Source organism: Galeopterus variegatus, unplaced genomic scaffold (genome assembly GCF_000696425.1).
Source record: "Galeopterus variegatus unplaced genomic scaffold, G_variegatus-3.0.2 Scaffold1637, whole genome shotgun sequence".
NCBI lineage: Eukaryota > Metazoa > Chordata > Mammalia > Dermoptera > Cynocephalidae > Galeopterus > Galeopterus variegatus.
The window spans coordinates 96689-108117 of NW_007727748.1; the positions used below are offsets into that span (position 1 = coordinate 96689).

Here is an 11429-nt window from a genome sequence, read left to right on the forward strand (position 1 = left end):
TCCGGGCTCTGGCAATAAAGCCTGGCTGAAGGCCAGAGGACCTGTTAATGGTGCTTGGACAGCTTGGGCTGCACTTGCAGCCATGTCGGACCATCAGAGCTAGGGAGACGGGAGCCAGCCTGGGCGGGCGAGGGGGCGAAAGGAAACTGAGGCCCAGATACCAGGCTCAAGGGGAAGGACAAGGCAGCAGGAGAGGGCGGCAGGGGCGAGCCAAGTTCTCTCCAAAGCAGAAAACAGTGACAGGAGCAGCAGCAGGGATTTAGGTCAGGCAGGCGGAAGGACGGCAGTCTGGGAGCTGTGAAACCTGGTCCCCTAGAGACGGTTAAAAATGGAGAAGCCTCTGCTGATCTGGAGCGTGCTGCGTGGGGGAGGGGGTCTCAGCACCTGGGGGTTTTGGCCCCGGGCTTCTGCTGCCTACACCTGCCACCACCAATCACAGTGAGTCTGGTGGCATCGAGGAGCTCGTGGTTGGGAGCAGCAAGGTGCACGTGTGGCTGGCTGCAGGGAGGCCGTGTTGGCAGTGGACAGTGGTGACTGCCCACCTGCAAACCCAACACAGGGGTCTCAGCCCAAAGCTCAGCACCATCTCTGTCACAGCAAACTTGAGTACCATGCCACCCAGGGTGGGGATATCCTCAAAGCCCCCAGGCACTTAAGGCCCTTCAGGTAACTGGAAAGTTCTGCCTGTAATAACAAATCCTGGCTGGAGATGCAGATGCTGCTATCAGTGGTGGAACCGAGCTGGGGTGCCACACAAATGCCCATGTGGAACCATAGGCCAGGGGGAGGTGCCCAGACCAGGAGGAGAGGCCGGGTGGAAACACCCAGGATAAAGGGCAAGGGCGGCCGCCGACCGCAGTGAGGGACAGGGCGGGGCCGCAGACACTTACTGCTTTCCTTCTGTGGCCGGCTTAAGGACATACTTGTCAAAATACATTCTCACCAGGCGCTCCCGCTCCTCCCGCCGTGGCAGGTCGAAGCTGACCATCTCGTCGATGCGGTCGTTGATGGCCCAGTCGAACTGCTCGGGCTGGTTGCTGGCCAGGACTAGCATAAACCTACAGTGGTAGAGATGACGCCTGCCAAGGGCTGCCCGGCCCAGCACAGCCCCCTCCCAAGGCGACAGGAGGGTCTTTTAAAACTCCTCAGGGAAACTTCCTAGAAGACTCTAACTTGGCAGCTTTTTACCCAGAAAACCTCAGGAAGACCTAGCCACAGCCCTTTGCCACCCTCTGTCCCTCTGACAGTTTCCGAAGGGTCTGCTTCTCTCTTATCCTGTCCCGCAGCCCAGCTCGATGGGGAAGCATGAACTGAAACACCTGCTCCCCCCGCTGTCAAACCTCATGGTGCTTAGAGGAGGGAATGGGCACCCTGGAGTCCAGGACAGATGCCTGGCCACACCGGGAGCCAGAGTAGTGGGGCCAAGGGTTCAGCTGGGCCGAGGTGCCAGCTCAGCTTAGCAGGAACCCCGCCTGCCTCTCCAGGGAGACCTGAGTCAGGCCCCTGAAAGCATCTCTGCCATAGCAGCCACAGCCCACAGCAGGGACGTGTCTGAGAAGACACTGCACAGGGACCGGCACGGAGGAGGACCAGGGGGTTCCAGCGGCGCGCACGAGTGAGATTAGGAGACTCAGAAGGACTGGTGTGCCTGGCCATAGGTGACTGTCCTAGGGCCACCCTGTGCCCACCATCCCACCAGAGGCTGAGACCCCGTGATCCGTCCCAACGCACAGGATCTGCTTGCGCACTGACTTCCCAGTGAAGCAAACACACTTCCATCTCATGCCCCGGGGCCCACACCGCCATGGGGGTGGGGTTGATGGCTCCTGACCAGCTGGGGCATCAGGAGGGTCTGGGCCACTCAGGCCGCCTCCCGCACAGGCACAAGGTTCCTGCCCGGCAAAGGGCTGATAGGGCTGTGTGGACAATGACGACTGCCTGGCTTGGCCTGGGACATCCCTGGCACATTTACTCCACGACATGGCACTGTGCCTTCCTGAGCCAGATCCTTGATTGCCCTTCCTGGGCAAGGACTACCAGGTGGGACAGTGACCAGTCAGGAAGGCTGCCCAGGTGCCGTGTACCTGGTTCCTGGCCCTGCCCCACAGCAGCCGTGTACACTCGGGCAGTGCCTCAGTTTCCCTCTGTGAGCACTGAGGGCAGTGGTACAGGGGCGTGCTCTGCAAGGGGCCTTACTTGCTGCTGTGCTGGCCGGTCCTGTGTAAGAAGGCGTTCAGGGTGGCCCTGAGGTCTTCACTGATCTTCTCCTGCAGAAAGAACGTCCCGCCTCAGTCACGAGGCAGCCAGCCTGTGAGCGGTTTGTAACAGCCGAGGTGGAAAGTTCCACAAAGGCTGCTGTTGAAGGGCAGAGGCCTCCCTCCTGCAGGGAGCAGGAACATGACAGCTTTTATGCTTTTATGAATCTAAACTTGAAAGCCAAAACTTAACTTCAAGCAGAATCTAAAAAACGCTACAGCTATAATTCCTGTTTTTCCAACAAAACTTACAAAGAAAAAGCAAGTGAGGAGAGACTCATCCCCTCCCCGCTCCAGGACGCAGCGATGCGAGGCCTGGGCGCTGAGCCACCCTGCCCCCCTCCCACAGCTCCAGAGGATACTCACGGTCGCTCGCTTCCTGAGGAAGGCGTCGGCTTCATCCACAAAGAGCAGGAGGCTGTGAACGAGAGGGCAGCCAAGAAAGGGGGTTGTTTGAACACGAGCATGTCTCTGGAAGCATCCAGAAGCAGGCTGTGTGGGGCAGGTTCCCCCAAGGAGAAGCTGCTCCACAGAGCACTGGCTCTGCCCTATTGGGAGCTAACACACTGACCAGGAACCCTAACCACACTCTGCCCTCAGCTCGGGGCCATGGGCCTGGGCAGGCTCCCGATGCTGATGCAAAGACCCCCTTTCCCCTCTGTCCCCCTGCCCCACTTCTGGCACTCAGCAAATATCCCACAAAATCCCTCTTGCATGAAGGGCCCAGTGACCAAAGTGGTCCACACTGGGTGAGTTTCTCTCTCATGGATCCCCAAGCACAAACACCTGCCCAGACCCCCAGGGTGTTGTCAGAGGGTGGAGGCTGGTAGCATGGCCATGAGAAAAGGGGGTCCTGGCACGCCAGTCAGAACTCCCTTCCCGGCGGGCAGCCCAGTGGGCCACAGGAGCCGGGTCTATGGGGGCAGGGGGGCGCCTCACCCTCGCCGGCTGGTGTTGGCCCAGTCGAAGACCTTGTGCATGGCAGTCACGCCTTCCCGCCCCATGGGGGCTACGTCCCCACCCGTCATGATGGCGTAGTCCATGCCCGAGTGCAGGGCGAGTTTCTGGGCAGGAAGGGGTGGGGAGAGACAGAGGAGGTGTTGCCCCCACAAAGCCACCCTCACCTGTGTCTGGAAGAGCTGGGGTGGCGGCCGCCTGCCCACGTCCACACTGAGCCATCTGAGAGGGCTGCAGCCCACCCGAGGACAGCTCCCAGGGCTGGGTCTGTCCCACCCACACAGGCCTGTGGCACTCTGTCCCACTGCATGGCCGGCACTCACCTTGGCAAACAGCGTCTTGCCAGTGCCCGGTGGCCCATACATCAGAATGTTCCGGTACAGGCTCTTGTTCTTCTTGGTGTTCCTCGTGGCTATCGCGATGTCGCGCACCCGTGCCTCCAGGCTGGGCTGCCAGGGGAAGAGGATGGTTTTGGGGAAATGCTCTCCCTGCCCAGAGACAGTCTCCAGGGACAAGGGTTGTTCCACAGGGACGCCCGGCTGCATAGTCCATTCCTCGTGGAAACAGCTTCAGAGGCAGCTTGACCCCGGCTGGGTTTAGATGATAAATTGGATTTCAGGAGCCAAAAGCTGCCAGGCATCAGCACGAGGACCCAGTGCACACAGAGCAGCTCAGTGCCAACTCTCCCGAGCCACATGCAGCCCCCACTCCCACCCCAACTTACACTGAGGACGACGCCCTCCAAGGCATCCTGGGGCCTGCTGAGAAGCCGCCTGCTGACCTGCAGGGAACACCATTGGGGGTGTCAGCAGGCTTCAGCACAGCCACCCACCACGGAACTACCACAGCACACAGCCGGGACGACCTCGGAGCTGGGCAGGCAGCCCTGCTAGCAGATGTGGCACCCGCAGCTCAGCTTGGGGGACTCTCAAACCTGTGTTGACTACTTTCTCTACCACCCACACAGAGTGATCGGCAGAGAGGCCGCTCACACGTGTGGGGACAAGTGCAGCAGGAGCCCACACAAGCAAGAAGCTCCACTCCCTGGGGGCAGCCAGAGGTTGTGCTGCTTCTAGTAGCTTCTCTGACAGAAGTCTGGAGCCCAGGACAGATAAAGAGCCCCAAAGTGCACCAGACACCGGTCACATCAACAGATCCCGCAAAGAACCAGGGTGCAGTCTCCCTGTGCTGACGAGGGCGTACCCGACGGTGCAGCATCAAGTGTGGGGAAAAGCAGCCAGAACTAGCACACAGGATAGGGTGGCGTTACCAGGGAAGAGGGCAGGAGGAGCCTGCGCTTGTCACGTGCTCACGACACAGAAGGTGGTGTGGGGGACGGAACGGCGCACTACCTGGATGGGGTGTCTCAATGCCTCCAGGACCGTGATGCGGGATGTCTCCCGCACCAGCGACGGCTTCCCCAGTCGGGCCTCGATATGACGGCCCGCAACAGCCGTGGCATTCTTGGCGGAATAAACCCCAACGGCCAGCAGTGTCAGTCCAGCCACCTGGAGCAGAAAGACACCAGCAATATACCCGCAGCTTCTACGCCCAGCCTCACTGCCTCTTCTCACCCTGCAGCCAAGGGGTGGCCACAGGACCCTGAGACCCCAACACAACCCCTTGCAGCCAGCTCCATGAACCGCCACAGGCAAGGTACCAGAGGCCGATCACACACCCTTTCGCAGAGCGGTTTCCCTGCAACTCTCAAAGTAACAGCCTGACGCCGAGGCCACACCACCCCAGGGCTGAGCGTGGCTCTCGGAGCTGCCACTGTGCGCGAGGGCCACACCCGCCACTGCTTTCTTAGTCACTAAAAAGTCAGGCCTTACTCCTGGGAAACAAGATTAACCCAAAATCAATAATTGTTTTTAAAAAGTTCACTGATCAGGGCCAAGCCCGTGGTGCACTCAGGAAAGTACAGCGCTGGGAGCCTGCGCTCCCGCCACGAGTTCGGATCCTATATAGGGATAGCCGGGGCGCTCACTGGCTGAGTGCGGTGCGGCCAGTCACAAAAAGGATTAAAAAAAAAAAAAAAGTTCACTGATCAGCAGCTCAGCTGCTCGCTTTGCTGTTTGCTGGCTCCTTTTGGCAGTGCCAGCAGTGGTGACATCTGTGCACACAGTTGCACTCTCGAGTCTTCCAGCCAAGGGCAGCCCACTAATAACCAGCGGGAAGCAGTGTCATCGCAGCACAGGGAGCCAGCCCACACTGCCCTCTGAGCGCCCCCTGCACGCAGGCACAGCGGGATGCACAGGATGCATCTGTGAGCAGCTCAGGGCCTCCATACCACGGGATTTGAGCATTTGGCTACAGGGGGCCAGTCCCCCACTGACGGGGAAACCTCACAGAAACTTGTTTTGAAGAGGTGTAATGCCTCAGGGTGCTGAGTCAGAGGCCGACTCCTGCCCCCTGGAGTCTTGGCGGGGCCCACTCTGTCCCTGGGCAAGAGAGCTTCTGATCACACTCTCCCAAGGGCAGCAACTTCAATGAAAGATGGACCCTGGAGCACCAGCACCCTTCCAAGCCTTCTTCTGGCTGGTCGGGTGGAAACCTGGTGCCTCTTGGTGCAGGCTGTTGAAGCCACACCAAATTGATCAACTGGACAAGACCCAGAGGCTCTGTCACGCCCAGGAGAGGGGCAGAGGCACAGCAGCAGCCAGTGAAGCACAGGCTTGCCACATGTCCAGGCGGTCAGTGTGGTGCATACAGCAGAGCACCAGCTACCCTGCCACGGCTGCGGGACTGGGGGGCCCTGCGGAGGCCCCACAGCTGCCACTTGGTCGGCTCCCAGGGGACACATGGTGCTTACTGTGGCTGTCACCTTGTCCCAGTCTGTCACAAAGGCACGGAATCCTTCCCCAAACAGGGCACCAGCTGTCCTGCAGAGGGAAAGCAGCCACATGACCAGGAGGGACATGGAGACCTGTGCACATGGCTGCAGAAGGTCTTAGCCATGCACGCACCTGATGGACTCCAGGATGGTCTGGCGGTTCTCAGCAGCCTTCAGGCGGATCTGCTCACGGATAATGTCCGCGTTTTCCCGCTCGGCCTTGGCCCGGGCACGTGCCTCAGCCTCAACCCGCAGCATCTCATTCTTATGCCGCAGCTCCATCTCCCGCTCCACGGTGGCTACCCCAGGAAAGGTAGGGAGAGTAGCGCTCAGCCCGCAGTCATGTCTGCCTCTTGGCTCACACTGCGGACATGAAAGCCCAGACCTCGGCAGAACAGTGCTGAGCAGACCATAACCTGGGGCAGCCTCTTCAGCAGACGGAGGAGCCCTGAAACCAGACCCTGTGGCCGAGGCAACCCTTCCCGGGGCAACGTATTTAAAGGAACAAAATGCAATACAGAGAAAGCCCACTTACATTGAAAGACAACCATCAAGACCCTAGAGAAGCATGTGATACGATCACACACAGGCCTTTACTGACACCTGAAACGCAAACACCTGGGGACGAGCCCACCACCCTTGCAACCTGGTGCCTCAGGTCCCCCCAACAAAGCACTGAGGTGACATGCTTGTGATCTCCCCCGGGGCACGCACACACAGAGCCGACACCACAGTCTGTGTTTACAACTGAAATTCCACCACAGGACACATCACACCAAGCATCGTTTTCCTGTTCAAGTTAACCAGCCCAGCACTCCCTGCATGGAGCCTGGAGGTCCTGGGGCCACACACAAAGGCCTCTGCTGAGAGCATGCCCCACGTCACAGAGACCGAGAACCCTGCCAGCCTGCTCCTGGCTGTGAAGCCCCAGGCTGCAGAATGCTGAGTTCTGAATCATGGATCTTGGTCAGCATGCTGTTTAAATGGTTCTTGGGGACTGAAGTGCTCAGAGCAGCCCCTGCCCACACCAAAGGTCCGTGCTCACCCTGGGACCCTTCCACCAGCAAGACTCACTGCCACCTCCACTGCCCCCTCCTGGGCTGAAGTGACACCCACCTCGCCGCATGGCCTCCTGCTTCTGCACAGATTCCTCCTGCTTCCGCAGATTCTCCTCATTGATAAGTTGCTGAGAAAAAGCCATAGAGAAAGGGAAAAGCTTTCAAAATCAGAAAAACAATCAATACCAACGCAAGAGGCTGCGGCTGCTCTGAGCTGGAGAAGCTTCACCTACCTCCGAGGGGCCCTGACTTTCTTGGGGACCACAGGAGCCTGAAGACTCCACACCCTGATATGAACACACTTGAAATGGGCCCCTGGACATGTGTACCCGAGGGGCTGGGCTTAGAAGCCAAGTCCACCCCACCCACCACCTGCTGGGGCAGAAGCAGCCTCTGCAGCAACTTCACCAGTGAGGATCAGCACGGGGAGGACCACCAGGTGCCACGACCCAGACTCATGGCTATTTTTACAGAAGACTGCTTTTTGCTTAAATGTAAAAGCTGTAATACCCACAATGGGCAAAAACATTTGAAAGCCCCCCATGAACTCGAGAGGCTAATGAGCCCTAACAGGCAGAGGGCGAACAACACCAGGCTCTTACCATGGCCCCTGGGACCCTGCCCTCAGCCTGTCACCAACCTCCCAAATAGGACCTCACCCAGCAAAGCCAGGTGCCCAGGCAGAGGGTCCTCACCTGGTGGGAACCCTCAGAGCAGCTGGAGGACCCACCTCTCTAGAGGCCACAGGAAGGCAGGTGCATCCACGTGCCTGTGCCCATTTGAGCCTGCACATCTCTGCATACACGTGTCTGTGTGTGCATGTGAGCACCTGTGCGTGTCTCTGTCCCAGTGAAGTTCCCCCGGGACCAGCACCTACCTTTAGTGAAACAACCCGAGTGTCCTCACCCCTTGGACTCTGGCCCACCAGCCACCCCAGGATGCAGCCTGTGCTCCCAGAGGAGGCGTGCCAAGCTCACCTGCTGCTTCAGCTGATCCTCGTAGCGCTGCCGGGCCAGCTTGTCCTGGTACTGGGCCCTCTAGGGAAGAAGAGAACAGCGAGGACACGTCTCAGCAGAAGGCACCTGCCCCCCCAGACACAGACACGCCGGGCACGCCCCATCCGGCTAAGTGCGAGGGTCTGTAGGTCTCAGGTCTCTGTAGGAGGGTGTTCCAGGGCGGCCTAACGACTCACACCTCTGTAGATACTCGGTTGGTCAGGAACAGAGACCCAGAGCTACACCTCAGCCCCCCCGGGCACCTCAGGCCTCCCTCCCACGTGGCCGCATGTGCCTTACAGCCTGGTGCTGCCGCGTCTCCTCGCTCAAGGTCTTCCTCCTTTCCTCAGCCTGCACTCGGATCTGCTCACTCTTCAGCTGCTCCACAGCGGCCTCGTATTCCTACGGGACGTACCACTCAGACTCTCGTGCTCAGAGCTCATGCTGCCATGAGCATCCCCTCCCAAGTGCTGCACGGGCTCTAAGTAGTGGCATCACATGTTGCATCCAGACTGGTCTGCACAGCAGGCCTGGCCTGGGTGGGAGGCACTTCCAGAAAATGCAGCCTGGACTGACAGCCCCACACACCTAAGTCGGCTCTCAGCTGTGCCCACACAAAGGCTCCAGCCAGGAGGAAGCCAGACCCACAGCAGAGAGAAGCACCAGGGAAAGCCTGGGAAAGGACCCCAGGGAGGGAACCAGACACAGGACAGATGGTCGGTCTCCTGGAGGTGCCTGTCACTCCCTTTCCAGAGGTTGTTTCAAGATGGCTCATGCCATGTGCTCACCTTCTGACTACATTTCACAACAGCCAAGAACAGAAGACAGAGCCTGTGTCTGTTCTATGCTCCCTGCCTGCTCCAGAAGAGTGCATAAACGAGGTACAAATCTCGAGAAGATCCCCCACCCTTGGAAGACCAGACGTCTCTCTCCTACAACTGCCCTTCCAAGTGGCTCTGCTGCAGGGACTCAGGACACACCCAGTGCCTCGTCTTCTACCTCCCCCTGCTTCCTTCCAAGGAACGAGGTGCCAGGCGTGGCCCTGGGCCTGCCGTCCGTGTACACATCCCCCAGGCACCCCCTGCCCACCACTCACTTTGAGCTTGGCTTGTTGCTCCATCTGCAGCGTCTGCTCCTGCATCTGTGCAAGACTCAGTGCATCCTTCGCGTGGCCTGTGGTGGCGTGCAGGAGAGAGAGCATTAGACATGTTGCCAACACCCGGACATGTCTGCAGCTAGCAGGTGAGCGCTTCCTTGTGCCAAGGGGCCCTCTGGGAAACCACAGCCTTGCTTCAACCCCAGAGCTCTGTGCCGCCTCCCCAGCCCTCCTCACCTGACCACTTCATTCCTGCTCAGACCTTGCTCAACAACCCCTCCCTCCAAAGGCTGCTGCCCATCCCCAAAAGAAAGCCTGGCGCATGCATGTGATCTTTATCCCCAAGGGACCATCACACTCCAGAGTGCTCCATCAGAAAGGCCATCCACACTCACTGAGGGTAGAAGGAAGGGTCAACATGGAGGTCATTACCCAAAGAAACAAAAAGAAAGGTGATGGCTAAAGCGTCCCTCATTTTTTACATTGTATATGCTTTTCAAAGCTTTTGACACATAGTGTCATCGATGTGCTATCAAACACGTGCAAACAAAAAAGGAATGAATAAGAAGTAAACAAGAACGAAGTCAGATGCAAGCCAACATGCCCAGGGTTACAGAAACATGCACAGTGTGAATATCTTCTCCATGTGTTTTGTTCGTAGGGTGGAACTGACATCCTTCAATATTTGAAAGGTCTAGAAAAAAAACTTGATCTCTTGGGCCGGCCCGGTGGCGCACTGCTATAGTGCGCCGCTTGAGAGCGCGGCGGCGCTCCCGCCGAGGGTTCGGATCCCGCATGCAGACCGGTTCCCGCTCACTGGCTGAGCGAGGTGTGGGAGCAACACCGAGGGTTGCGATCCCGTTGCCGGTCCGGTATGGGCGCGACACTGAGGGTTGCGATCTGTTGCCGGACATGAAAAAAGACAAAAAAAAAAAAAACTTGATCTCTGGTACTCTCCTAGTTAAAGAAGCCTAAATCCTAGGTCTCAAATTTTTCTGTGAAACAGTTTTCCTGTAACTATAACTCCACATTTATTAAGGTTTTAGTTTTTTTCTTTTTCTGGAGGTAAAACTGACAAAATGTGCCACACTATCATAAGCACACCCCACGTGTGAGCAGATGTTGGGGAGCTTTGGGTTTGGCATCCACCTGCTCATGGCAGGCGGCTTGGTGTGATCTCTGTCAACAGGCATCAGCATCAAAGCTTGGCAAGGACCTTCCAAGCCTGCCTCCTGGAACCTCACGCACAAGTCTCTCCCCAGGGCTCCAGTGACTAATGGCACAGATTACAAAGGGCCTGCCTAAAGGGGGGCCACAGAAAGCACTGGGTCCTGTCCCATTCAGCTGGGAAGCTGGGGAGGCCAAGGGCTGAACACAGTGAGGGGACTCTCTAGCAGCTCTCGCTCCGAGAGGGAAGGGACGGGGGCACAGCAACTCCCTGCGCTGTCATCCCAGTGAAAGGTGTCACAGTCCAACAACACTGGGACCACATCCCAGCTGTCCTGCTCACTCACACTGTGACCTTTGGCAAACTACGTTCACCTCTTCGAGGCCATTTCCTTCCCCGAAAACGGAAGCATTGCAGTTCCTTCTCCTCCTAAGTCCTGGGAGGATGGAACATGAGCAGGTGAACGCCAGCATAGGCTGTTATGAGGACCCTAAATCACAAGCTACGACTTTACGAGTGATAACTCGTCACCTTGAAATTGTTCTGTACTAGGAGACGTACATCCCAAAGCATTTATTAAGCACCTACTACACTCAAAATGCATACACGGAGCATACAGGCAAACGCACTGGTGCACACAGCTCTAAGCCAAATGTGCTGCTCTGGCTTCCAAGGAGGACCTAAGAGAGTGTCAGGGAAGACCCTGGGAATGAGGCAGCATGGGCTGGGCCTCGAGGGATAGAGAAGGTGGTCATTCTGTGGGGAGGAACTGCTGGGGACAGCTCCACTTTGTTGGAGAGAGCAGAGAGTTCAAGGCAGCAGGCTCAGGCTAAAACCCAGGCCAAAGATGCAGAACAATCCAGGCACCCAGGAGCTCATAGGACAGGCTGGCAGGAGGCACCATGGGAAGAGGAGCTTGGGGACAGATAGGGGCAGCAGACCAGTGAGAAACCCCTCACCAGCCAGCACTGAGGCCAGGAAGTACAGCAGGAATAACAGTGAATGAGCATCCACACCTGCAACGGAGTCCACAGGAAACAGAGATTGATTGGGGGGGGGGGGGGGGA

The 11429-nt window shown here is 58.0% G+C and overlaps 1 protein-coding gene across 2 annotated transcripts in view; it reads right to left on the reverse strand.

Moving 5' to 3' along the window:
• LOC103594857 (ATPase family AAA domain-containing protein 3-like) overlaps positions 1 to 11429 on the reverse strand; it is a 30830-nt gene that overhangs the window by 6956 nt on the left and 12445 nt on the right. The window contains exons 3-15 of one of the 2 annotated variants that reach the window (XM_008578138.1): positions 9195 to 9271; positions 8399 to 8500; positions 8081 to 8140; positions 7162 to 7231; positions 6179 to 6344; positions 6025 to 6094; positions 4565 to 4720; positions 3937 to 3993; positions 3536 to 3661; positions 3195 to 3319; positions 2622 to 2673; positions 2197 to 2267; positions 944 to 1058 (exon numbers count right to left, since the gene is read on the reverse strand). In XM_008578138.1, the coding sequence (XP_008576360.1) occupies positions 944 to 1058; positions 2197 to 2267; positions 2622 to 2673; positions 3195 to 3319; positions 3536 to 3661; positions 3937 to 3993; positions 4565 to 4720; positions 6025 to 6094; positions 6179 to 6344; positions 7162 to 7231; positions 8081 to 8140; positions 8399 to 8500; positions 9195 to 9271 (1247 nt within the window). Of the gene's footprint in view, positions 1 to 890; positions 1059 to 2196; positions 2268 to 2621; positions 2674 to 3194; positions 3320 to 3535; positions 3662 to 3936; positions 3994 to 4564; positions 4721 to 6024; positions 6095 to 6178; positions 6345 to 7161; positions 7232 to 8080; positions 8141 to 8398; positions 8501 to 9194; positions 9272 to 11429 lie in introns of both variants that reach the window. The other variant, XM_008578137.1, reaches the window with a different exon arrangement.